Below are 25,703 nucleotides of genomic sequence, written 5' to 3' on the forward strand. Positions count from 1 at the left end.
TTAAATACGTGTCAGCCTCCTTACCTCTCTGTCTTTCTCCACAGGGTGAGTTGGAGCGGCAGCTCCTGCAGGCCAACCCCATCCTGGAATCTTTTGGCAACGCCAAGACGGTGAAAAATGACAACTCGTCTCGCTTTGTGAGTTTCTGTTTGAAAAATGATTCCCCCCGATTCAAACACTTGCGCTGATATGATCCAGAGGGGAAACAGACTGTACATCAGTGCAGTTTGAAATGTTCGCTGGAAAAGAAAAAAAAAAAAACACACAGCTGCGAAAACTGCATAAAACACGTCTATTCTGTGTCACAAGCCCAGTTTGAAAACCTATGAAAAAGTCGCTTAATTCCTTCTGTGGCAATTAAGCTTTTTTTCTTGCTGCCTTCTTTAACTTGCTGTCGAACACATTTTAGTTAATGTTTATCTTGAGTGGGTTTGGGTTAGGAAAACCTGGCCAAGTCTGAACAATTAATACCAAAAATGACTGCAACTTCAACTTAAAGCCCATTTTGATAATGCAAAACGTAGTGAAATGTCCATTATACTTCTCTAAGTGTTGCATTTTGCAGTCTTTCGCATGCATGTTTTTACATAGTCTGTCTAGTAGCATGGCTTTGACGCCAGTTTTTTCTGTGGCACAATGTCCACTAGCCTTAAGAAAGCTGCATTCAAAATTAAATTTTTCCTTTACAGTGGTTGGATTGGAGACTCTTGTGAGCCGGTTTTGGGCCACAGACCTTATGTTTGACACCCCTGGTCTAACTGAACAAGTAAAACTCATATAAATATATATAAATGATTAAATGCATATCTTATCATTGAACTCCATCCAAAGTGTTAAAAAAAGAAAAAGAAAAAAGAAAAGCTTCTTTTTGGCATTTTCAACCATGTGACTTTAGAATATTTCGTTAGTTTTTGTATTTGTGTTCATTAAGATCTTCTCTCTTCCTGCTCTTGCATTGTAACCGGTTTACCATCACATTGTAATGAGTTGCAGCGGTCGTCTCGCTCTCGCTACATTTTTTCGTGACTAAGTAAACCATGTGGGCGAGATAAACCACACGGGGTCCGCGTGAATCACCGGCTGAATATCGGCGGACACACACACACACACACACACACACACACACACACACACACACACACACACACACACACACACACACACACACACACACACACACACACACACACACACACACACACACACACACACTTATCCAGTGTCAAGAAACCACAAACATGCCTGAGATTCTTTCTGACCGCTGAACCTGCCGCCTCCTAATATAGGCATTTTCACTTCACCATCTTTCTGACATGTGCGACAATCCACAAGGTGGTATTTAAGACGTAAATAAACACACCAACCCCGGGCTGTTTGATTAGCCTGTGATGTTCAATGACATGTGTGTGTTTCCTGCAGGGAAAGTTCATCAGAATCAACTTTGACGTCACGGGCTACATCGTTGGGGCGAACATCGAAACCTGTATCCTTATTTATTGAAGGCAAGTGACGGAGGAGAGAGGATAAATGTTCCAGAACCAAACGAAGAGACATGGAAGATCGAACATTTTTTCTTTTTTTTATTATAGCATTTTCTCTTCATTCAGACTTGCATCTAGTTGTAGAAGTAAATTTCGACATTAATATTCTGTATGAAACATTAAAACATCTGATATGCTACGGTATAACATATTGACTGGACTGGACTGGACTGGACTGGACTGGACTTAACTGAACTGGACTGGATTGGACTGGACTGGACTCTCTCACTTTGTATTTTTAATCAAGAAACAACTATTTTCAAAATAATATAAAAAAGCCATCTATTTATATAAAACCGTCCCTGAAAATGTTTTGCACAAGCAGATCAGACTGCATGATGTCTGTAGCCACTTTTAAGCGCCTGTCATTTATACACCGAGACCCTTTTAGAGGCTCGGAAACTGATGAGTCGAGCTTATAAATCCACACAATAGAGGCAGTCTGTGTTATTTTAATGAAATGTGGAGTCGATCCAAAGTGGTTGGTTGGCAGAATTGCCTGAAGTCTACTGATTTGACATGCAATAATGCCATTATTGAGTTTAGAGAGCCGTGGTCGACCACAGCTCGGGCTTCACCACAGGAATGCTGTTCCTTCTAAAAAGGCATTAAGAAAGTTTTCATTGTTTTTCCCTTTTATTTTTCAGTTTGGCTTATTATCTCTTGTGTGGACCAAGTCTCTCTGGAATTTAATTGTTTGGATTTTTTTTATGAATTGTTGCCTTAAACACATTTTCTTTTCCATTTTATGTTACCAACATGGACAGTTGCACTGTAATTTGAGTTTAATTTCCATTGAGATCCGACTGGTTTCTGTGTCAGATCCTTAACTTTTGCTGTCAGACCTTCTGGAGAAGTCGAGGGCCATCCGACAGGCCAAAGATGAGCGGACTTTTCACATCTTCTACCGCCTGCTGGCCGGAGCAGGGGAGCATCTTAAAAGTGAGTAGACGAGAGGAGGAATCTGGAAACGGGAAATAATAAGTAAGGAACGGAGCTCAGGAGAACTGGTGAGAATGAAAGCCCAAACCCCTGAAAGCTTTGGTATCTTATGATCACCACATTGTTAAATGGGGATTCAGAACATATTTGTTTCATAAGCTGTAGTGGAATTTCAGGATTATGAATTTAAATCTTCAGAACTGAATGTGTCAGTGAATGATTTCCAACAGACACAATAAAATGCATGTTGAGTATCACACTAACAATATGATAAACGATAAATGCAAGTACAGTCTTGCAAATAAACAGTGCTCTTTCTCTTGCCATTAATCCACACCAGCTTTGGCACCATGCATGGAACCAAACTGTAATTTATTGCAAATATGCGATACGATTAAAGCCCATGGAAATATTGTAATTACAATAAATTTGCAGTATATTGTGCACATTTACACATTTAGTGAAGGTACAGGAAGTCTGACATCTAACCAGAATTTGATTTTTGGAATGAGGCGATTGGAGTGTGAGTTAAGCGACGAGTGTGTGTTTGATTGAATTATTTTGTCCAGTTTGCTGGTGATGTCGAGTTAAACATGAGAGGTGGGATGCAGAAGAGGTGAAGCATCGACCTGAGGGACATTGCATCCCTCCGTTACATTGCATTAGATGCACCTTGCCTGCAGTTTGAGGGTTTTTTTAATTTTATTTTTTACTTTGAAGCAGTCGCAGGTAACTTCTACTCTCTTATGAATCCAATTATATTCAGGTTTCCTGCATGTATTTCCCTTTTATTAGTGTTTATACTACATGTATGGTGACTCCTGCATGTGATTGTATGGGAGAGAAATCCTCAAGCACGAAGCCCAATTTCTCCGCTTTGTGGTACTTTTATTAATCTCCCTGGATATCATGAATAGTATAGAAGTAAATGTGCCAAACGTTCATTAGGATGAAGATTTTGCGAGCAGCAAAATCAAAAATGTAAAGAAAAAACCCATTAAAAACGCAAAATCTATAAATCTCTGTATTTCCTCCCTGTGTTCAGCGGATCTGCTGCTCGAAGGCTTCAACAACTACCGTTTCCTGTCCAATGGTAACATTCCCATCCCGGGCCAGCAGGACAAGGACAATTTCCAGGAGACGATGGAGGCCATGCACATCATGAGCTTCAACCACGACGAGATCGTCTGTGAGTGGCGCTTCCAGATCTGCCCCCTAAAAAAACCAAAAAAAAAACCAAACGAACTCTGTTTCCCCGCTTTACCTGACCTGGATTCTCTTGTCGCTCCGCTCGCCCCTCCCAGGCATGTTGAAGGTCGTCTCCGCAGTGCTGCAGTTCGGGAACATCGTCTTTAAGAAAGAGAGGAACACCGATCAGGCCTCCATGCCTGAGAACACAGGTAAACGCTCCTCGCCGGGGTGGTGCGACTCCAGGAAATGAGATGAATGTGAACCTCCCACTTCCACCACAGCAGGCGGTCTGACAGCCGGCAAACACACATCACACTGTGAGATTTAATGGAAACATGATTACACTGAAGCTGTATTGTATATCTGTTTATTAAGCAATGCTCAGTATGCAGGAATCATGTCGGCACTGCGGGATATTCCTGCATTCTTGTGGACTCACAGTGTGAGACAGAAGTCAGATAGAATGGTTTGTACAGTGATCATTATTAAAACTGTCCTTGAGACAGTCTGTTCATCTCACAGCTGCATTTTTCCTTCTTTTTTTAGACAGATACTGTAATTTACAGTTATTCTCAGTGTGTATGAGTCTGGAAACAACTGACAAACGCTTTCTGAGTTGCATCTGTGTTTGTTTACATTCACATTCAAATGGATTTAAATTCAGGGTGACAGAAATTGATGTTATTGCTTTGAACCTGCCCACGATCGCTGGTTTGAAGTCGACGTTTGTCTAAACTGATGCTCCTCACTCGTCCCAGTGGCGCAGAAGCTCTGCCACCTGCTGGGGATGAACGTCATGGAGTTCACGCGGGCCATCCTCACGCCGAGGATCAAGGTGGGGCGAGACTACGTGCAGAAGGCGCAGACCAAAGAGCAGGTGAGCTCTCTTCAACCGTCTCGCAACATCAAGCAAACTGCATTTTCCATGAGGGGTTAAAAGTAGCTCAAATCAAAGTGGAAGACCCACGGGGAGCCGGATGAGTGCAGAACAGAAAGCAGGTGCGATGTGGTCACATCTTTTATTGCCTGTTTACAGCCTGTTGGCCGCAGTTCGGATGAGCTATAATCTTTATATGTTATGTTTACTGATACAAAGCAAATGTGCAGTCGTCTGATCTGGAGGATCTGGAAACACTCTGGACCGTGTCTCGATCTCAACCTACCAAGAAAACATTGGCTTCAAAAATCTAACAATAGAACGTGATGTCTGTGGTTAAAAAGTTAAGATAATCCGAAAGACGGTGGATGATGTTGGGCAATAAGTAGAAAGTTAATAAAACATGGACATGACCAGAGCTTTGACATTGCATTGAAATAAACAGAAAAAAACTCCACCAGTTAATAAAGATCAAACTGAGTGTGAATTGTTGGGAGTCCAGATTGATGGTCTGTTGATTGTAAAGCCGCGGCAATCAGAATACTGTAATGTATATGTTAAAAATTAAGTTTAATTGTCTTTTTGTAGCTCATTTTTCTATCTAAAACAGCAAACTTTCTCATAAATATGAGTAGAAAACATCAAAGTTCACTATTTTTCATCCTTAAAGTTTGTTTAAATCAATCAGGTTTTATGTTGTCATGAATCAGCTGCTTGTTTCACAGTAACTTCGCTTGAATTCAGCTCTAAAACCCTTTTTCCAGGTAATATCTTCCTGTTTAGACGGCGCGTCGTGTTCACTAACTCCTCACACATGTTTGGCCGGGTCTGGATGATGGATGCTCCTAATTGTTGCTCACTTTCCGACGTCGCACCGAGACCAATCCATCCCGGCCCGTGCAGAAACTGCAACACAATGTTTTAATGCTCTCGTCACGTCTGGCCGAGTTCGTGTTGTTGATGGCGCCCGTCATGTTGCTGCTTCCTCTCACCTCAGGCTGACTTCGCTGTGGAAGCTCTGGCCAAAGCCACTTATGAGCGTCTGTTCCGCTGGCTGGTCCACCGCATCAACAAGGCTCTGGACCGGACCAAACGGCAGGGGGCGTCCTTCATCGGCATCCTGGACATCGCAGGCTTCGAAATCTTCGAGGTACTTTTGTTGGTACCTCTTTAATCCTGAACTATATTTTTTTTTTTAAGAATTGCTAAATTGCTGACTTTAATGCATGTGTGGCCTCTTTATTTTTATCTGCTGTAAAGTATCGTGACTCTTTTGAAACAAAGTAAATCTGTTACTGTAATCAATTACTCACTTTTGCTAACTTATGAAAGCTGTCATTCAAGGATTTAATGTCACGTTGTGTAAACAACCAGACGGTGGACGCTAATTCAGGCTTGCAATACCACATTGCACCACCAGGTGGTACAGTGGATAAATCGTGGCAGTTGTGTGTAAAAATGATATTTGAGGAACTAAATTGTCCCTGTAGGTGTAACAGTAAACTACTGTTGGTGTTTCTATGAAGAAAGAACTAACTCAGTGCCTTAGTGGACACATGATTCAGGTATATGCGAGTAACTACAACAGACCTCGCTCCGGGAGAAACGTAACGTAATGCAAGAGTTACTTTCGCAAGTAATGAGTTGCTTTCTATTTGCAGTAATTGGAAAAGTAGCAGCCGATTAAATGCGGTATTACCAAGAACTTTTCATCTTATTCACGCCTTATTCGCCTCCCGTCCTCTTCCTCCGTGCAGCTGAACTCCTTCGAGCAGCTCTGCATCAACTACACCAACGAGAAGCTGCAGCAGCTCTTCAACCACACCATGTTCATCCTGGAGCAGGAGGAGTACCAGCGGGAGGGCATCGAGTGGAGCTTCATCGACTTCGGCCTCGACCTGCAGCCCTGCATCGACCTCATCGAGAGGCCGGTCAGTGCTCGCCGTCTCTTCTCGACTCTCGTCTGTGTGTGTGTGTGTGTGTGTGTGTGCAAATGCTCTGTGTATTTACCACAGTGTGTGTGTTGTGTGTGTGTGTGTGTGCGTCCTCTCAGAACAATCCCCCAGGTATCCTCGCTCTGCTGGATGAGGAGTGCTGGTTCCCCAAGGCCACCGACAAGACGTTTGTGGACAAGGTGCTGCAGGAGCAGGGCACACACACCAAGTTTCAGAAGCCTCGTCAGCTGAAGGACAAGGCCGACTTCTGCGTCATCCATTACGCCGGGAGGGTGTGTACACGACCCGTCCTGATTATACTCTGGAGAGTCTCTGCACGGCATTTAATTTAGTCCGCTTCAATCTTCCTCACGGTGACAGATTCTTCGCTTTCTGGGTGTTTTTCTTGCGCAGCAGCTTCGTTTCTGACTCCAGCCCCTCCGTTGCCTCTTTAACCAGGTCATTGCATGAAAACAACGGCCCAGTTAGTCGGACTGCTGCTGCAGCAGGAAACCCGCATCTGGTTCCGATTGGTGCGAGACGGAGTCTTTGATGCGTGCTGGTTACATAACGGAGGGTTCTCAACTCTCACCTTTGTGCGGCGGTCCGCCATCTGCGCCGGGGGGGGAAAGCGAGACGCCGCCGTCGCATTCCAGGGAAGGCGCTCGTCAGTCGTAGCGTGAAATGTGATCTCACCGCCGGAGTGATAGTTTCATGATGTTTTACCTGCACAGTGGGGAGAAAAAAAAAAAAAAACTTTAGACGAATGCAGGATGAGCTTTTTTTAACAAACACATGAAAAAAAACTAATTTGATGCTGAAAATGGTATAAAAAATATAAACATGGTGAGTTTGCTTTTCCAGGATTCTGATTAAACCCATCTGCAGATCCCACATTCTTCCCCTCAGTTTATTTTTTTTTTTTGATGACTTATTAGTAGCTTTGTCTCTATTCTACGTCTGATCATTTCCACCGATTCGCTGAACTTTTCACTGCGCCGCTCGAGATTGCACATTCAGCACATCTGGGCCTGCGAGCTAAAACAACTGGGCCGCGGTGTTTGGTGTGTTACTGCCCGACGGAGCTGTCGGCTCAGACGCACGGCGCCCGCTGTAACGGACAGGCGAGGCAACAGACCGGAGGGCTGGAAACCAAACCGTTCAGCGTGTCATCTCAGGCCCCGTTTACACGACAACGAATTTGAGTGTATCCGCAAAACTTTCTTCACTTTTATGGGGGGTCCGTTTACACAGCACCAGTGTGCGGATGCACTGTATCCGCAAAGTTTTTAATCCGGCTCCCAAGGTGGAAAGATTCTTTCACGGAGCAAATCCCTCCTGCGGAGGCAACAGAGCCTGTTACTACACATGCACATCTCTCCCCCTCCCTCCTGCTCATTCAGTTGTAAACAAACATGGCGGCTGCGTAGTGGTACGACCCGCGGTTCATATTCTAGTTTTATCGTCCAGATCAGTAGTTTAATAGTTGAGACTCTCCCCTGATAGCATCCGATGTGTCATGAGTCCATGCGGATGTCGGGTTCTCTCCATTTTCTTCACGTTTATAGTGTTTTGTTTTCTGCACATACGTCTGTGTAGTTTCATTAAAAAAAATCAAGCAACAGCGCCCTCCAGTGGCCTGGCATACTAACTACATCGTAGTCTCTGTGTCCGCTGCTGCAGTGTAAACGCACTCCTTTTTTTAGCGGATTAAGTGTTGTCACGTGAAACGTTGTCGTGTAAACAGGGCCTGAGACAACGTGAAGCAAAGTTCGCATGAATAAAATGCGAGTCGTTTTTTTTGTTTTCCTGCAATAATGTATATTCTTGTTATGTCTTCTTTAATATTCGACGGAAACCTAATGAGCCACTGTGTCACTTCAGGTGGACTATAAAGCCGATGAATGGCTGATGAAGAACATGGATCCTCTGAATGACAACGTTGCCACGCTGCTGCACCAGTCCACGGACAAGTTTGTGGCCGAGCTTTGGAAAGATGGTGAGTCACACGACACCTTATAAAAAATATTGAATTCATAAGGATTTATTGTATAGAAGCTCGGCAACATCTTACACAAATTGATATTAAAGTAGAAAAACTATTCATGCATTCATGAGGAAACATGTGACGTGAAGATAAAGACAAACTCTCTACAAGCCACATGACATTTTTATTGCTGAATCAGCAGAATCCTCTCCAGTTTGCTCATGTTTTGGGAACCACCGATCTTGTGTTGATATTTTAAATTTCATTTAAATCGGTCACGACGTGCAAGGGCAATACTCACTGTGGTCATGTTCTATTTGAACTGCTGCCCAGCAGTTTTCTACTCGACACAGAAACACACATTAGATGTGCAGTGTGTTTTATAAGGGATCCGTGCAAAGATACAACCATTGACTGAGTGATGGGCGTCAACTTGTGTTTTCCTGCTTTTAGTGCTTTTAGTCGATTTTATGCAGGATGTACGGATCGGATGACGCTTTTAAATGTCGTTGCACTTGTTACAATGACAATAAAGATCAAATCTGGTTATATAATGTTAATTTCTGGACTAATCTCATCCCTGACTAATGACATTGTGCTGTAATCCACCACTTCTTCTTGTTAACCTGCACTTTTTACAGTATAACGCTGATAAACTGACTCTTTTAACAGTGCTGCTGTGAGGAAATGTGTGTGTGTGTGTGTGTGTGTGTGTGTGTGTGTGTGTGTGTGTGTGTGTGTGTGTGTGTGTGTGTGTGTGTGTGTGTGTGTGTGTTTGCACGTCCACTTTCTCTTTCCTTCTCACTCTGCCGTCTTCTCTCTCTGTCCGTGTCTCTGTTGCTGTAGACATTCAGACGTTTCAGAGAGCCTCTTTCTATGACAATGTGTCTGGGCTCCATGAAGCTCCAGGTGAATCTTCCTCCTCAGAGGTTCACTTGTCTCGTCACGGCTGCCCGGCGCCTCCATCAGAAGCTCCTGCTGGCTTTGCATGGCTCATGTTTGGCAGTCTGACCATTCCTAGAATGTGAAGCCAGGAAAAGCCATTTCTTTATGTAACCACGCTTCGAATTACAATCTGTTTTGCCTGAAAATTTGTTTGATCGCGTTATTGTGATTTATTCGTTACGCCACAAAGAAAAGTCCACATGATTCCTTAAACAAAGTGATTATCAACCCCTAACTTCACCGGTACAGTTCAAAACATCAGAGTTGCTGCATGATCATTTCTGCAGACGTCATATAAAGTGGAAATAAATCTAAACGTCCAAACTCCTTCTCGGGATGACGTTTTAATCCGGGTTACGGATTACTTTGTACTGACATTTATATCTCCTTAAAAGAGCGTAACATCAGAGGGACCAGACGTCTGATCCAACGCAGCGCCGTTCATCATCTTTATTAAAAAGTGAAACGCTTCACGACGATTTCTCCAGATGTGGGAACATTTTCCCTGAAAGGAATCCGTCTCGTTCTGTGTAACGTACATCAACAATGAGTTAAATTAATGTTTTAGCTGCTTTTTTTATGTGAAACTTCAAGGCTTGTTACTGCGCTTCATAAACTTTACTGCCATGATGTCATGAGGATAAAAGGACGTTATTGGATTTTGTCACTCCACTCGTTGTTTCAGTTAATGTTGCAATGCATTTAAATTCTCTTTTCTAACTTTCGGCATTAATAATGAGGTCATGACAGGAATTTAAGAAACCTTTAAAGGTTTTTTTTTTCTCTTGATGAATAGTTTGTTATTAAAACTCGAGCTCCAAAGCATATTTGCTCTTCACTAAAGTCTAACATCGCTACCGAAAACAGGATTATTGGTTTATTTACAGATTTTTTTTTATTTGATATTCATAACTGCACTTAAAAAAAAATATTGATGATTTAATTAATCTGCTGAATTTATTCTGTTCTAATCCGGTAAATTACATAAGCAGCCCAGATAACCTCCCTGTTTTAATCTTTCTGGGGAAGATCAGGTACATGAGGCTGAATGGAAGAAAGCAGCTCTCAGTTTTATGTCTTTATCAGCAAAGTGACCAGATTTGATGACTTTGTCACGTTTTCCTTCAAACTAATGATCCTAATAGTAAAGTAAAGTAAAGCATGATTTAAATTTCTGTGATGAAATTGAGAATTGAGTTGATTGTGTAGGATTCCAATGACCTTCGACAAACATCCTAAAGCATAACGTGTTCTGTTTTAAAGCCATTATACTATGAAAAGAACACTTGGATATTAATTAAATGATAATAGAAGTTTAACATTTTCAGAGCGTACCTCCTGTCTTCTCATGCATGAATCTCTTTTTAACAATCACTGGTACAGAAATAACGCTGGAATGGAAACAATGATGGAAAAAAATTACAGAAATTCAAAATGCAAGAACAAGAAATTTGCTCTTTTTAAGTATTACTGGAAAAAATAACTTTAGAAATGTAAATAATACTGAATAACCTTTCTATTTGAGGACTCAAGCTGATGTGATAAAGTAAAGGAAAACACAGCACCTGAGAGGATAAATATCAGCTTCTTCATCACACATAACTCTGAGTACTCTGAGTAGTGCCAGTCAATCTTACATACATGATTTTGTTCAATCAGGACGTGACGAGTCCAGAAAACCTGCTTTTGTCTGATATTTCTGCAGTTCATCCACACAGTGAGACGAAAGAAACCAAAAGTATTTAGTAAGTTATGACGAGCAGACTTCTTCCAACAAACAGCGACATAATAATAATAACAATTCATCATTACTGACCTGAAATATCCTTTAAAATCTTTTACAAACTCACAATGAATTCTCTACAAAGGTTTTTTTTCTTTGTCACCTGTAGAATCAAAGCAGCTGCTGGTTCAGTCACATCTGGAGTCTCGGCTGTCTGTCCTCATGTTTTATCACAAAAAGCAGAAAAAAATCTGATTCCGCTCAGCTGGACTCGTCTCAACCTTCATTGGCTGCATCCACACGCATCAATGTTTAACTCATACACAATTAAAAACACTTTTTGGTTTTTCTCTTCTCTACATTCATGTGTCTAATAAAAAGAAACTTCCTCATCCACTGACTGATTTCTGGTCACAGTTGACCGGATCGTGGGCCTGGACCAGGTTGCAGGGATGAACGAGACGGCGTTCGGTGCCGCCTACAAGACCAAGAAGGGCATGTTCCGTACGGTGGGACAGCTGTACAAAGAGCAGCTGTCCAAACTGATGGCCACGCTGAGAAACACCAACCCCAACTTCGTCCGCTGCATCATCCCCAACCACGAGAAACGGGTCAGTGTCCGAAGTCTTCAACAGTGGCTGAAGCTCCTGGAAATCTCTTTATAATAAGCAAACCTCCACAATCTGGGAACTGAACTGAAGACACACACACACACACACACACACACACACACACACACAACTGAAACAAAAGCATCATCGCTTCAATCTTGCGATCCCCGAATCGGGTTGAATTAATTCCTCTTCGTCGTCCTCAGGCCGGGAAACTGGACCCTCACCTGGTTCTGGACCAGCTGAGGTGTAACGGGGTTCTGGAGGGGATCCGGATCTGCAGGCAGGGCTTCCCCAACCGCATCGTCTTCCAGGAGTTCAGACAGAGGTATCGCATTACTGTCATTACCTCTCTACTGTAAATCTTGTTTTTTCCTCTTTGTTTTTATGATTTTCTTTTAATTTATCTATTTATTTCTACACCTCCACTACTTTCTCTCTGTTTCAATATGAGAGAATCAAAAAGCAAAGCCTCGTCTCCTGTCTGGTTTTTCTGTGTTTAGGTACGAGATCCTCACTCCGAACGCCATTCCAAAGGGCTTCATGGACGGGAAGCAGGCCTGTGAGAGGATGGTGAGGATCAAACCTTCATCTTCAGCTCAAGTCACAACTCAAATCTCAGATTATAATTGGTCAAACTAATTTTAATCAGTCGTTAGTAACTCATTGTTTTAACAAGAGTTTAGGTCACACAGAGGATATTAAAAAAAAAATCACTGGAGATTTTAAAGGAAAAATATGAAAATCCGAAAAAAAATCCTCTAAAATCTAATCCAGGAAAAACCAGAACAGACACAATTTTAAACGTATGTTTACCTTTCTAAAGGTTATAATATCACCTACACAGAATCTGATCCCTGTGTTTCTTCGTTGTGTAGATTCAGGCCCTGGAGCTGGATGGAAACCTCTTCCGTATTGGTCAGAGTAAGATCTTCTTCAGGGCCGGCGTCCTCGCCCACTTGGAGGAAGAGCGAGACCTGAAGATCACAGACATCATCATCTACTTCCAGGCCGTCTGTCGAGGATACCTGGCTCGCAAGTGAGGCTCGGCTCGGACCCCCGCGGCTCGCGTTTGACTCGTCCCCACGTGTCTGATGTGCTTCTTCCTCTCCTCTGTGTCGCTGCAGGGCCTTCGCTAAAAAGCAGCAGCAGCTCAGCGCTCTGAAGGTTCTCCAAAGAAACTGCGCCGCCTACTTGAAGCTGCGCCACTGGCAGTGGTGGAGGCTTTTCACTAAGGTGCAGGCCTATCTGAATGCACGGATCCTATCTGAGGTGCACGTAATGCTTCCAGATGTTCAGCTCTGTGTTTTTCCCTCCTGCAGGTGAAGCCTCTGCTGCAGGTGACCAGGCAGGAGGAGGAGATGCAGGCCAAAGACGAGGAGCTGGTCAAAGTGAAGGAGAAGCAGATGAAGGTTGAAGAAGAGCTGGTGGACATGGAGAAGAAACATCAGCAGGTTGGTTCACGGCAGCAAACTCGCAGGAAGTTCCGGCGCCCATCATCATCGTCGTCATCATCACTTGTGTGCAGTTGATGGAGGAGAAGAACATCCTGGCAGAGCAGCTGCAGGCGGAGACGGAGCTGTTCGCAGAGGCCGAGGAGATGAGAGCTCGCCTGGCCTCCAAAAAGCAGGAGCTGGAGGAGATCCTGCACGACCTGGAGTCCAGGCTGGAGGAGGAAGAGGAGAGGAACCAGGGCCTGCAGAACGAGAAGAAGAAGATGCAGGCTCACGTCCAGGTTTGTCCTGTCAGAGTGTGTTCTAACAAACGATCCATCGCAACGTACTTCTGACGTTCACCGTCCCAATGCTGATTTTATGGCTGCAGGATATTGAAGAACAGCTGGATGAGGAAGAAGCTGCAAGGCAGAAGCTGCAGCTAGAAAAAGTAACGGCTGAAGCCAAAATGAAGAAGTTTGAAGAGGACATTTTGCTGCTCGAGGACCAGAACGTGAAGTTTCAAAAAGTGAGCGAACAAGAGACTTTTGTTTGTTCGTCGTCTGGATTTATTTATGTTTGGACATGTGTGTTAAAAATGTTATATGTCGCCTGTCGTCCTGATGGAGCCTCATAATGGAAGCAAAGCTCTGTTTCTCTACCTCCTGGTAGTTTTAGAACTTTCCACACATCACAGTCTAGAAGTTACACTTACGAGAAATAATCAACCCACAACTTTTTCAAAAAGGTAAACATTTGATGATTGCCTTCAGCGCTTGGATGGATGAATTGTGTTTCTCTCTCATCTATAGGAAAAGAAACTGATGGAGGACAGAATCAGCGAGGTGACTTCTACACTCTCTGAGGAAGAAGAAAAGGCCAAAAGCTTGGGAAAAGTCAAGAACAAGCAGGAGATGATGTTGGCCGATCTGGAAGGTCGGGCGCCGGCAGACATTTGTTGCACACTTCATTAAAGAAAATGTCTTTTCTGACACATCGCCGTCCTTTCCGTCGTCTTTTTAGAGAGACTGAAGAAGGAGGAAAAGACACGCCAGGAGCTTGAGAAAGCCAAGAGGAAGCTGGATGCAGAGATCTCCGACTTCCAGGAGCAGATCACCGAGCTGCATTCGCAGACGGAAGAGTTCAAAGTTCAGCTGGGGAAGAAGGAAGAGGAGCAGCAGATGATGCAGAGCCGGTAGGAGACGCCGCCAATGTGAGCTCATTAAAGGGGCTTCACAGTTTTAACGTCGAGTGACTGAGGTGTTGCTTCATAATCAAATCACATTTACAGCAACATTTTCATTTGCTCAGACTCTCCAAACAGGTGTGAATCAGTGAGGTTACGTGTTTCGTTGTTATATTATAGTCTAATTTATCTGCTGATTCTCATCGCAGAGGAATGTGTGCTCTCACTGAGTCACTGCATGGTTTGTACACATGTTGTCTGTGTGGCGTTGTTCGTGTGAAGTCATGCTGCAGGATTCAGATCCTTCAAGGAAACTGCAGGAGGAAATTCTGCCTCTGCTGCCACCTGGTGGAAGCATCATGTAGCTGCATATATTTCACAAAAAGATCCAAATGAATTGAAATCCTCTTTGTGTGATTGCTGGGAACAAGGCTGTGTTCCAACTTTTTGATGTCTTTTTTCCTTTTTATATTTCAACTTATCTGCTAATTTCTTAGTAGTAGATGGGGAAAATCTTAAACGTCTTCAGCTTATAACTCCTTCAAACATTAACCAATTTAAACTATTCAACTTTTAAAACATTCAACTTCTTTACCTTTTTTTCCAATATCTTTTTCACATCAGTGAAATTTCAGTTACTTTAATTATATTTTTTAACTATTACTGCTACTTTAGTGATACAATTTTCACTATTACTGCTACTTTAATTGTAGTTTATGATTATTACTGGAACTTTATCGATATTTTCTAATTATTACAAGTACTTTTACTCATTCAACTTTTTCTGCAACCTCGTCAACTTCTTGTTCTTCATATTTTTTCAGCTTCTTCAGTATTAATAAATTTTTATTTTTTTTAGCTTCATCATTCACACGTGCATTTGATTCAGGAAATGCAAAGTTTTCTAATCATCATTAATGGTATATCTCTAGAGAGGCATCTGGCCTGAAAAATAGGAGAAAGATGCTGTTGCTTGGCATGGCAACCACTTTAAACGGGAGACAGTGAATGACTGAAGTCCCGAGGGGCCCTGAGCAAGGCCCGTTACCACAATCTGCTCGGATTGCATCAAAACGAGCATCTGGCATAAATCTTGGGTCAAGTGAAAGATGCGGCTCACATGACACCCCTGAAGGGTTGCAGCCTAAACACATTCCTTTCCCGTCACTGCTGACAGAATTTGGCATTTGTGGACTCGTCCTAACCATAACTGCCGTGCAGTTTATGATGTCCACAAAACTTAAAAATAGGTTGATAAGAAAGAAATTGAGCTTTGCAACCAGGTATCAAGCATTTCAAAAGAAAGCACAGTTTTGCCATGAGTTGCACTGATTTCCCGTTCCCTGTGATTGAATGTTTGCTGCAATGTTTAATAGGGGTGAAGAAGAGGCGAGCCACAAGAACAACGCTCTGAAGCAGGTTCGGGAGCTGCAGGCGCAGATGGGCGAGCTGCAGGAGGACCTGGAGTCCGAGAAGCAGGCCAGAAACAAGGCCGAGAAACTGAAGAGGGACTTGAGTGAAGAGCTAGAGGCCCTGAAGACTGAACTCGAGGACACCCTGGACACAACTGCAGCCCAGCAGGAGCTCAGGTAACATCGTTCACAGTCTGATTTATCTTAACGTAGCGGGTGTGTTTCACTGATCCTGTCTGTTCTGTTTAGGACCAAGCGTGAACAGGAGGTTGCCGAGCTGAAGAAGGCCATTGAGGACGAGACTAAAAACCACGAGGCTCAGATCCAGGAGATGCGACAGAGGCACAGCACCACTCTGGAGGAGCTGTCCGAGCAGCTGGAACAAGCCAAGAGAGTAACTGACTTTCACACAATCAACAATCTCCCGGTTATCAGATCAACCGGGGAGACGTTAATGCGATGAGTGGGTTTTTTTTTTCCTTCTGCTGGCGACGTTTAGTTCAAGGCCAACCTGGAGAAGACCAAGCAGAGCCAGGAGAGCGCCAACAAGGAGCTGGCCACCGAGGTGAAGAGTCTGCAGCAGACCAAGGCCGAGTCCGAGCACAAGAGGAAGAAGCTGGAGGCTCAGCTGCAGGAGTTCATGGCCAGAGTCACGGAGGGAGAGCGGGCGAAGGGAGAGCTGGCGGAGCGCTCACACAAACTGCAGGTCAGCCATGGAAACGGGTGAACTGGCGACATGATAGATGGGTTTAAGGTGCCGGCACAGGAAAGAATACTTTATATCAGCCTTTTGGCCACATGTGGCCTCTGGTCAAGACTCCCAAATGCTAATAGATATTTGGTGTCATTGATCATTTGAGCCATTGACATAGAATCTTTTTTTAAAAAAAAATTTTTAATCAAATTATCTGTCAACACTTAAAGCATTCATATTAATATTATGACGACCCTTCGCTTTCTCTCTGGTTTCCAATGTAAGGCAGCCATGGATTCGGTTGCGCACCTTTTCGAACAGATCCTTGTTTGAAATGATTTTGAGTCAAACGTTGCGCAGGATTCTACGGAGGCTGTTAGGGTGGAATGTGGATAGCTTTGTTAGATCCTTCTCGGTCAATCGGCAACATTCTGAATCCTTGGTGAACATAGTGCCGACGTTACGGCTCAGCTGGTAGCTGAGAGCCGGTCGTCCTCCAATCACAAGGTGAATCCCAGATGGACCGAACGCGTTGAATGAGTGAATATGATTCAAGTGATTGGAAGCTGCTGAAGCAGGGGAAAAGCGCTCCATACAAGTGAAAACTATTTACCAGCTTGGTTTTCTTTCTCCGTCCAGGCGGAGATGGACAGCGTGTCGACCATGCTGGAGGATGCAGAGAGGAAGGGCATCAAGATGGTCAAAGACATCGCTGGATTAGAGAGTCAGCTGCAGGACTCACAGGTGCTGTGCAGCTTGTGTTTATTGATATAATCCTCCGTTAATCTTTTTCTCATGATGCATCCTGTCGTTTTCACGTAGGAGCTGCTCCAGGAGGAAACCCGTCAGAAGCTGAACCTCAGCAGTCGCATTCGTCAGCTGGAAGAGGAGAAGAACGCTCTGCAGGAGCAGCAGGAGGAGGATGAGGAGGCGCGCAAGAACCTGGACAAACAGCTGCTGACCCTCCAGGCTCAGGTAACGCTCGGAAAATATAGAGAACGATGGTCCAATAGTAAAGCTTGGTTTTGACTTGATGCTGATTCTGTGTGCAGCTGTCGGAGAGCAAGAAGAGGCTTGAAGATGACGTTGGAACCATCGAAGGCCTGGAGGAAACCAAGAAGAAGCTGCAGAAGGACTTTGAGCTGTCGAGCCAGCGCCTGGAGGAGAAAAGCATCGCCTTCGAGAAGATGGAGAAGACCAAAACACGTCTGCAGCAGGAGCTGGACGATCTGACTGTGGACCTGGATCACCAGAGACAGATTGTGTCCAGCCTGGAGAAGAAGCAGAAGAAGTTCGACCAGGTGAATAACCCGGATGGAGCAAGTTTGTATTAGATGGATTTACAGTTCAAACTCAGAAATGTGATTGTAATTTGTTTTCTCCTGGACAGATGCTGGCCGAGGAGAAGGGCATCTCGTCTCGTTACGCTGAGGAACGCGACCGCGCCGAAGCCGAGGCCAGAGAGAAGGAGACCAAAGCTCTGTCTCTGACCAGAGCTCTGGACGAGGCTCTGGAGGCCAAAGAGGAGCTGGAGAGGGTCAACAAGCAGCTCCGGGCCGAGATGGAAGATCTGATGAGCTCCAAGGACGACGTGGGCAAGAATGTGAGCGTCACATTGCTTCGACACCACCGGTCTCGAGACCCGGAGGATCTCCTTCCCCCTCTTTATCGTGTTCTCTTGAAAATCCATCAGGTCCACGAGCTGGAGAAGTCCAAGCGCACTCTGGAGCAGCAGCTGGAGGAGATGAAGACTCAGCTGGAGGAGCTGGAGGACGAGCTGCAGGCCACTGAGGACGCCAAGCTGCGTCTGGAGGTCAACATGCAGGCCATGAAGGCGCAGTACGAGAGAGACCTTCAGGGCCGGGACGACCAGAACGACGAGAAGAAGAGATCGCTGGTCAAACAGGTGAGGGATAATGATCTACGGGTGGATCCGCTGACTCAGCCGTGTTCACATTCAACACTTGTCATGTTTCTTTCAAGGTGCGGGAGATGGAGGCAGAGTTGGAGGACGAGAGGAAGCAGAGGGCTTTGGCTGTTGCTGCTAAGAAGAAGCTGGAGATGGACTTGAAGGATATCGAGGGTCACATAGAAGGAGCCAACAAGGGTCGAGACGAAGCCATCAAACAACTGCGCAAGTTACAGGTACCTAAATCTGATCATTCCAAACGAATGAGTTCTGCTCTGCATGTGATTCTCCATTAACGTCTCCTCGACGCCTCCTTCAGGCTCAGATGAAGGACTATCAGAGAGAACTGGAAGACGCGCGGGCATCCAGGGACGACATTTTTGCCATATCGAAGGAAAATGAGAAGAAACTCAAGAGTCTGGAGGCTGAAATCGTGCAGCTTCATGAGGTCAGGACTGATTTTCACACAGATTTGTAGGTTTTTCTGATGCAGATTGATGGTTTTATTTTTTTCTCTGTGTGCTCTGCAGGACCTGGCGGCGTCGGAGAGGGGTCGGCGCCACGCGGAGCAGGAACGGGACGAGCTGCAGGATGAAATCTCAAACAGCACCTCTGGAAAGTAAGTTTCTCCCGATCAGCTGCAAAGACACACGCGGCGCTGCACTGACACTCAAAGATCACCGTCAAAAATCATGATTTGGATGATGGGACAGACTCTCACAGTGTGAGCCACACACAAGACGTCTTTTGCACAGCGGCTGCCCAACAGCCAACGAGCAAATAATGAGATGCATTTGAACAGTGAGCGCAAACGTGACTCCTTAAACTTGCTGCAGTCGTATCTCGTCACTCATTGTTCCTTGTTCTTCCTGTCAGGTCTGCCCTGATGGACGAGAAGAGGAGGCTCGAGGCGCGAATCGCTCAGCTGGAGGAGGAGCTGGAGGAGGAGCAGGGCAACATGGAGCTGCTAAATGACCGCTTCAGGAAGACGACCATGCAGGTGTGGTCCAAGTTCGCCCACCTTCTCTCCTCTCCTGGTCTCTTCTCAGTGAAATCTCATCCCAAAGTGCCGTCCTCCCTCAGGTGGACACTCTGACCACAGAGCTGAGCGCAGAGCGCAGCACGGGCCAGAAAAGTGAAAACGCTCGCCAGCAGTTGGAGCGACAGAACAAGGAGCTGCGCGCCAAGCTGGGCGAGCTGGAGGGGTCGGTGAAGAGCAGGTTCAAGGCCTCCATCACCGCCCTGGAGGCCAAGATAGCACAGCTGGAGGAGCAGCTGGAGCAGGAGGCAAAGTGAGAAAAAAATAAATAAAAGTTTCTCAAGTTTAACAACTTTCCTAGTTGGTGCCATGACACTTTGATAAACTTGTTTTCCACTGAAGGGAGCGAGCAGCAGCCAACAAAATTGTGAGAAGAACTGAGAAGAAACTAAAAGAAGTGTGCATGCAGGTGGAGGACGAGCGCCGCCATGCTGACCAGTTCAAAGAGCAGGTTTGAAATGAGATAAAATCTTACATTCAATGTTATAGTCAAAGCTCTTCTCTATATGCAATAATGTTCATGTTGTTTCAGTTTTTACTAACAGATGAAAAAAACATAGTTTCGTTAAGCAACAACGGTTTGCATTTGCTTTACCTGCGTTCCTAGAAGTGAAATCCTTGTTTCACCTTTCATCTGAAAGACTATTGAGTTTCTCCTCTGGTCCTTTAGAATGAGTCTGACGCAGCAAGCATGAACACATAAAGCCCCCTTAAAGCCCCTCTTTTATTTACTGAACCATTTGGGAATTTTCTATTTTTACGGTCCAAAACGAAGGCGGCATTTCTGTTGATTTCCTGTAATTTACTGAGACGTTTGATAGCAAAACAAAGAACTCCTCTTCTGATTGAAGTCACTCCTGATCACAGGCGAAAAAAAACATTTCTACTATAAAACACTTAGCAGATTTCTTCTCCCTGACCTGAAGTGATTATTTCAACTTTTCTCATTTCCCTTGCATTAAACATCCCTAAAGTGTTCAGAACTGTGGTTCCCCAACTCCTCTCTCATGTCTTTAACTGTGTTTTATCTGTGTGTGTGTGTGTGTGTGTGTGTGTGTGTGTGTGTGTGTGTGTGTGTGTGTGTGTGTGTGTGTGTGTGTGTGTGTGTGTGTGTGTGTGTGTGTGTGTGTGTGTGTGTGTGTGTGTGTGTGTGTGTGTGTGTGTGTGTGTGTGTGTGTAGGTGGAGAAAGCGAACTCTCGTATGAAGCAGCTGAAGCGTCAGCTGGAGGAGGCAGAGGAGGAGGCCACCAGGGCCAACGCCTCGCGCAGGAAACTGCAGAGGGAGCTGGACGACGCCACCGAGGCCAGCGAGGGTCTGAGCCGGGAGGTGCACACGCTCAAGAACCGCCTCAGGTGACCAACCCACGCAGCCACGTTTACAGATTTCTAGGAAACAATAACTGGTGTGTATCCTGCCTGGCATAGAAGACATAAAGTGCTGACTTTGCACTTGCGCTCCACCCGGGCTCCTCTCCCTCCTGCAGGCGCGGCGGCCCCATCAGCTTCTCCTCCAGCCGCTCGGGCCGACGCCAGCTGCAGGTGGAAGGCACCTCTCTGGACCTCGTCTCCGACGACGAGCTGGAGAACAAACTCACCGACAACAACGCCAACGAGACGCCGGCGCCCCCGACGGAGTAGACGAGGGGAGGTTCCTTGTCCCGCCGTCGGCTTGATGACTAATCCCCATTCTCTCCGAAGCACACGCAGCACGACATCAGCAACGGAAAAGCCCCCGTTCCTCTACCCCTCCCGAACCTCCACCCGAAGACGGACACCAGCAGTCGGACCCTCCTCGCTCGCTGTCCCGCCCAGTTTGAGGTTGTAAGAAGCACTAGAACTCTGCCTTACCCGTCTGTGTCGAGCCGCGGGGCTGTACAAAAGCAAAGTGTGCAAGTATAGATCCTCCTTTAACACCTGCAGACGTTAGAAATAAGTGCCCCTTTCCTGGTCTGAATGAGATCCGGGCCAGTATTTACCATTACTCTTAGAAAAGCTTCCATTCTGCAAAATCGAAAACAGTATTTTTTTTCCAGCAATCTAAAACCATAATGTCCATCATATGAATAGGTTTGCTTCTATTAGTTCAACTGTAACTGAGTAGTGTTTTTTTTTTTTTTTCCCAGTCCTCTGCTGAGGATTGTTTTTGCTTTGCAGACGAGTATAGAAATGTGACTGTAAGCTGCCTTGTTGCTACGAAACGTCGCTCTAATGTTTGACAGTAGGTCGGTGTCGACTTGTAATTATTTGGTGTGTTGCACAAAAAAGAAACCCACAAAAAAAAAAAAACACCATCAATCACACCAGTATTTCCTTTTACTTTCTTCTTCTTCTTCTTCTTCTGTGCCTTTCTCTGCTCACTAAAACCCATGTATGCCACATATACTGTTCATATATTGAACTATGTGTATTTTCATGAAGGTATTTTCATAAAAAAAAAATCATAAATCTACATATGTAATGAAAGATAAGTGAAGCCCTGAATTTTGTTCCTTTTTTTTGGGGGGGGGGGGGGGGGGGGGGGGGTCTCTTAGTGCAGCTCTTAGTGTTGCAGCAGTGATTAATTTGTGGGATTTAGGAGGCGGGTGCTATTTTTTTATTGACAGCTTTTATACTTTTTGAGTTTGCAGGAAAAAAAAACAATCCTTGTATTTATATATTTCAGCTGTCGTGCACAGCACGATGTTTACTCACATTTCAATACACTCATGGAAAGAAAGTTATTAAGTCATTATAGTGATAAAAATGAATTAAAGCCTATGGAGCCCGGTTGTCGCCCGTTAATGGTTTCATTCACATTCGGAGAGAAAGTCCGCATGATAGGCGGACAGTGGAGGAGTGGTCAGTGTGGAGTTTGAATGTGTGTCTGCCACTGCTTCCTTCTCTTGCGGTGTTCCTCAAGGTTCAGTGTTGGGTCCTCTCTTGTTCCCTCATAAATGACAGAGGGAAAATCAACATGACGAGCTGGGCGATGGTATTAATGGTGGTATTATAAACATAATAGCCTAAAAATGATTGAAAGAACCATAATGAGATTTGAGATTTGACATAAGAATACTGAAAAAAGCTGACAAAGGAAAAAAATCAAAAATGAGGAAAAACCCATGAAAGATGGGCGACGAATACATCTGGAACAGGAGACCTGACAAATGAAATGAGGGAGGAATCTTAATCTTACTTTATTAACTTTATTAACTCGGAGAAGGTATACCTGTTTCTAAAAAAGAAACAAAAGGGGGGGGGGGGGTGATGCTGTTCTCATTTAAATGTCCCAACCTTTTTGGAAGTGGAGTTGTGATACTGACAATAAGCTGGTCCTTATATAGACCATCCAAACTTGTAAAGTAGTGATGCGTTGTTCACATCAATTTCGGGAACTTTGTCGATGTTATCCTCCTGATGAACGTCTGAACCTGTCATGTGGACAGTCAGAGGGGAGATAAAGTGTCTAATGCGCCGAGTTGTGGAAACAAAGTCTGTAATCCTTCATCATGTGACTCATAGTAATAATCACTCCATAACGAGGGGAGACGCCTCCCGCAGAGCGGCAGAGACGCGGAGCAGCTCGGACCTTCACTGACCTCCACAGCGTCCGGTAAGTGCTCCTGCACTGATGTTTTCCTTTTATTATGAGGCGTGTCGCTTCGTTTTACTCATTATGTCGGAATGCATCGATAAATGTGCCACCTATTACACATCGGCTGATCAGGAGTCTGCGTGAAAAAGGCCGGAGGTCGTGGATCAGTGGGAGTCATTCATTATAGTCTGCCTGTTTTTACAGACAAAAACAAACAATGGACCCGGGTAATTGTAGGGTTCAGCAAATTGCCACACACGGTTATGGCCACCACTCATTGACTGGCATCAAATATTCACATGCAAATGAGCCGGTGAGTCACAGCTGTCCTATAAGTACTGACACCAAACCCTCCTGTTCTCCTCGCAGGGCCCCGACAGAGGTGATCCTGCTCAGCAGGGACACAGAAGAGCAACACCAGAGACGGTTTTTTTGTTTTTTGTTTTTTATTTCCTTTTTAGGTGAGCGTGAAAAATCCTCGTATGATGTCCGTTGTGGGCGCGCAGCATTTCATCAAGCCAATGCAGCCCTCACCTTCAATTTCTCCAGGGATCCAGAGGAGACACACGCTCCCGGCCAGCGAGGTGCGGCCGCTCAACACCCAGGATGCCATAAGCGTCTTTGAAATCGAGCGTGAGGGTGAGTGAGCCGCCGCCGTCGCGTGAGCGTCAAATCCGCCGTGAAAAGACGCGCGCGTAAAACTATTCTTGGCAATTGTAGAGTTAACATTTTTTTTTTTTTTAGTTTTAGACATCTGCCAGAATATGTATTACTTCAGTTGTATTAATACAAAAAAGTGAACAAAACCAGATTAAGTGCGCGTCGGGCGTGCGCGTAAAAGTGGAGCCAAACCGTGATTACGCACGTGCCAAACTCTGTCCCTCTCTAACTGGCTGGGTTTTATTTGTTTTCCTCAGCGTTTATCTCAGTGTCAGGTGAGTGTCCCCTTCACCTGGATGAGGTGCGCCACTTCCTCACGCTGTGTCCGGAGCTCTCCATGGGCTGGTTCGAGGAAGGCCGCCTGGTGGCTTTTATCATCGGATCCCTCTGGGACCAAGACAAGCTGACTACAGTAAGAAACCCCGTCATTTAACAACTTAACACAGCGTGCCTGACTGTAAAGTGTGACCGTCTGTAAATCCGATGTTGCTCCAGGATGCCCTGACTCTCCACAAGCCCCGCGGCTCCACGGTCCACATCCACGTGCTGGCCGTGCACCGCACGTTCCGGCAGCAGGGCAAAGGCCCCATCATCATGTGGCGCTACCTGCAGTACCTGCGCTGCCTGCCCAACGTGCGCAGGGCGACGTTGATGTGCGAAGACTTCCTGGTTCCTTTCTACAGAAAATGCGGTTTCAAGGTGCTGGGCCGCTGCGCCATCACCGTGGCCAACCTGACCTTCACCGAGATGTGGTACCCGATCAGCGGACACGCGTACATGCGCCGCAACAGCGAGGCCATCCGCTTCCCGCAGCATTCGCTCACTCTGCCGCTGACCAAGACGGACGAGCCGGTCGACGTATGATATTTAATCTCATTTCATCTCAGTGAAACTACAAAGAACTCCTGCTCAGTTTGCAGGAGTTTTCGAGTTGTTGTTTTTTTTTTTTTTTTAAGTTTTGCTTGGAAAATATTTGATTTACTTTCAAACTGCTCTGTAAAAATGTTGATAAAAACACGATTAAAAGAAGTAGTATTAATAGTATAAGAACCCAATTGATGCAATAAATTGTCACTGAATCACAGATTATTCAGATATATGTACTTTGTGACAGTTAAGCAGAATTAGTCGAAAAATATCAAATCACCAACAATAAGATGACCATTCCTTTTGTCTTTCATTTTCATGACTCTGCGTTGACATGTATATAAAACTTAATTATTTATCTTGCAGTGAACATACTTTTCAATACATACAAGATATGTTATAAACGTTTGTTGATTTCCAGGTAAACCTTAAATGTAGTTAACGGGAGTTCATGTAATTTCATTGCAAAGTGGCTTTAATCTCTGTGACCCAAAGTTGATCGTTTTTTTTTTTTTTTACAATTATCTCAAATGTTCTACATTTATATTTATCTTTTTTTGTTTAATAGTTATCTATCATTAACAAAGGCAAAACAAATAAGCCACAAAATCCTATTTCCACTTACACTCCTCCAACTTAATCATTATTTCTCTGGACAATAAAATAAGACATGTGCTATTCTGTAAAGTGATGTGTTCTCTGTACTCGTGTGAGAAGAGTAAAGTAGTGTCTTGAGCTTTAACTGTGAGGTGATACTTGTGTCTGTAAACAAACACTTGGTGAACACTGGCTGCACACTAAGCTTCCTCCTGCTGAGAACCAACAACCACACAATGACGTCAGTGAGCGCTACTTAGCTGCTCAATAAGAGCTCCTTCAGCTCTATTAGGGGGCTTTAGCAGTAGTAATGGGGGGGATTTGAAGAAGGATCTACTCATCAGATCCTCACAATAACATGTACGCTTGCAGGTTTTGGTTAGTTGTGGCAGGCTATGTAATGTCTTGGTTTCATTTGTTTTGTGTCTGTTACAAACTACAATTTCAATAAAATATTTTGTATTGTTTTTTTAACACGATTTATTATTTTTTTCCTTAGCCCAGTCCATTTAAATACAGATTATAACTAGAGAGATTCCGTTAATACTGTTTTCTGCTGTGTGTGAACTGGAGACAATGGG

The 25,703-nt window shown here is 44.6% G+C and overlaps 2 protein-coding genes across 3 annotated transcripts in view; both read left to right on the forward strand.

The window, feature by feature from the left end:
- The window catches only part of LOC308124166 (myosin-10), a 65,144-nt gene extending 42,953 nt beyond the window's left edge, over positions 1 to 22,191 (forward strand). For both annotated transcript variants that reach the window (XM_080487026.1, XM_080487027.1), the window contains 36 exons: positions 45 to 137; positions 1,420 to 1,483; positions 2,385 to 2,483; positions 3,529 to 3,672; positions 3,788 to 3,883; positions 4,433 to 4,551; positions 5,549 to 5,701; positions 6,309 to 6,482; positions 6,605 to 6,778; positions 8,370 to 8,484; positions 11,558 to 11,751; positions 11,958 to 12,079; positions 12,255 to 12,324; positions 12,630 to 12,790; positions 12,879 to 12,987; positions 13,074 to 13,205; positions 13,280 to 13,486; positions 13,576 to 13,713; positions 13,997 to 14,120; positions 14,208 to 14,379; positions 15,747 to 15,959; positions 16,032 to 16,176; positions 16,282 to 16,488; positions 17,116 to 17,220; positions 17,299 to 17,451; positions 17,529 to 17,777; positions 17,867 to 18,079; positions 18,170 to 18,382; positions 18,460 to 18,621; positions 18,705 to 18,833; positions 18,916 to 19,004; positions 19,262 to 19,385; positions 19,469 to 19,677; positions 19,767 to 19,875; positions 20,605 to 20,777; positions 20,909 to 22,191. In XM_080487026.1, the coding sequence (XP_080343152.1) occupies positions 45 to 137; positions 1,420 to 1,483; positions 2,385 to 2,483; positions 3,529 to 3,672; positions 3,788 to 3,883; positions 4,433 to 4,551; positions 5,549 to 5,701; positions 6,309 to 6,482; positions 6,605 to 6,778; positions 8,370 to 8,484; positions 11,558 to 11,751; positions 11,958 to 12,079; positions 12,255 to 12,324; positions 12,630 to 12,790; positions 12,879 to 12,987; positions 13,074 to 13,205; positions 13,280 to 13,486; positions 13,576 to 13,713; positions 13,997 to 14,120; positions 14,208 to 14,379; positions 15,747 to 15,959; positions 16,032 to 16,176; positions 16,282 to 16,488; positions 17,116 to 17,220; positions 17,299 to 17,451; positions 17,529 to 17,777; positions 17,867 to 18,079; positions 18,170 to 18,382; positions 18,460 to 18,621; positions 18,705 to 18,833; positions 18,916 to 19,004; positions 19,262 to 19,385; positions 19,469 to 19,677; positions 19,767 to 19,875; positions 20,605 to 20,777; positions 20,909 to 21,062 (5,307 nt within the window). In that variant the 3' untranslated portion in view covers positions 21,063 to 22,191. The remainder of the gene's footprint in view (positions 1 to 44; positions 138 to 1,419; positions 1,484 to 2,384; positions 2,484 to 3,528; positions 3,673 to 3,787; positions 3,884 to 4,432; positions 4,552 to 5,548; positions 5,702 to 6,308; positions 6,483 to 6,604; positions 6,779 to 8,369; positions 8,485 to 11,557; positions 11,752 to 11,957; positions 12,080 to 12,254; positions 12,325 to 12,629; positions 12,791 to 12,878; positions 12,988 to 13,073; positions 13,206 to 13,279; positions 13,487 to 13,575; positions 13,714 to 13,996; positions 14,121 to 14,207; positions 14,380 to 15,746; positions 15,960 to 16,031; positions 16,177 to 16,281; positions 16,489 to 17,115; positions 17,221 to 17,298; positions 17,452 to 17,528; positions 17,778 to 17,866; positions 18,080 to 18,169; positions 18,383 to 18,459; positions 18,622 to 18,704; positions 18,834 to 18,915; positions 19,005 to 19,261; positions 19,386 to 19,468; positions 19,678 to 19,766; positions 19,876 to 20,604; positions 20,778 to 20,908) is intronic.
- A 769-nt stretch (positions 22,192 to 22,960) lies between these two features.
- LOC308124137 (serotonin N-acetyltransferase-like) lies at positions 22,961 to 25,594 on the forward strand. The gene is made up of 4 exons (XM_080486965.1): positions 22,961 to 23,016; positions 23,460 to 23,637; positions 23,916 to 24,070; positions 24,154 to 25,594. Exons 2-4 carry the CDS (start codon positions 23,481 to 23,483, stop codon positions 24,520 to 24,522), a joined length of 681 nt encoding a protein of 226 aa, XP_080343091.1. The 5' UTR covers positions 22,961 to 23,016; positions 23,460 to 23,480; the 3' UTR covers positions 24,523 to 25,594.
- Positions 25,595 to 25,703: the final 109 nt, after the last annotated feature.

This window comes from Lipophrys pholis (genome assembly GCF_963383615.2).
Source record: "Lipophrys pholis genome assembly, chromosome: 19".
NCBI lineage: Eukaryota > Metazoa > Chordata > Actinopteri > Blenniiformes > Blenniidae > Lipophrys > Lipophrys pholis.

Coding starts and splice junctions, on each gene's coding strand:
- LOC308124137 (XM_080486965.1), top strand. CDS start 23,481: ATGATGTCCGTTGTGGGCGCGCAGCATTTCATCAAGCCAATGCAGCCC. Junction 23,638..23,915: donor CTTTGAAATCGAGCGTGAGG/GTGAGTGAGCCG, acceptor TGTTTTCCTCAG/CGTTTATCTCAGTGTCAGGT. Junction 24,071..24,153: donor ACCAAGACAAGCTGACTACA/GTAAGAAACCCC, acceptor ATGTTGCTCCAG/GATGCCCTGACTCTCCACAA.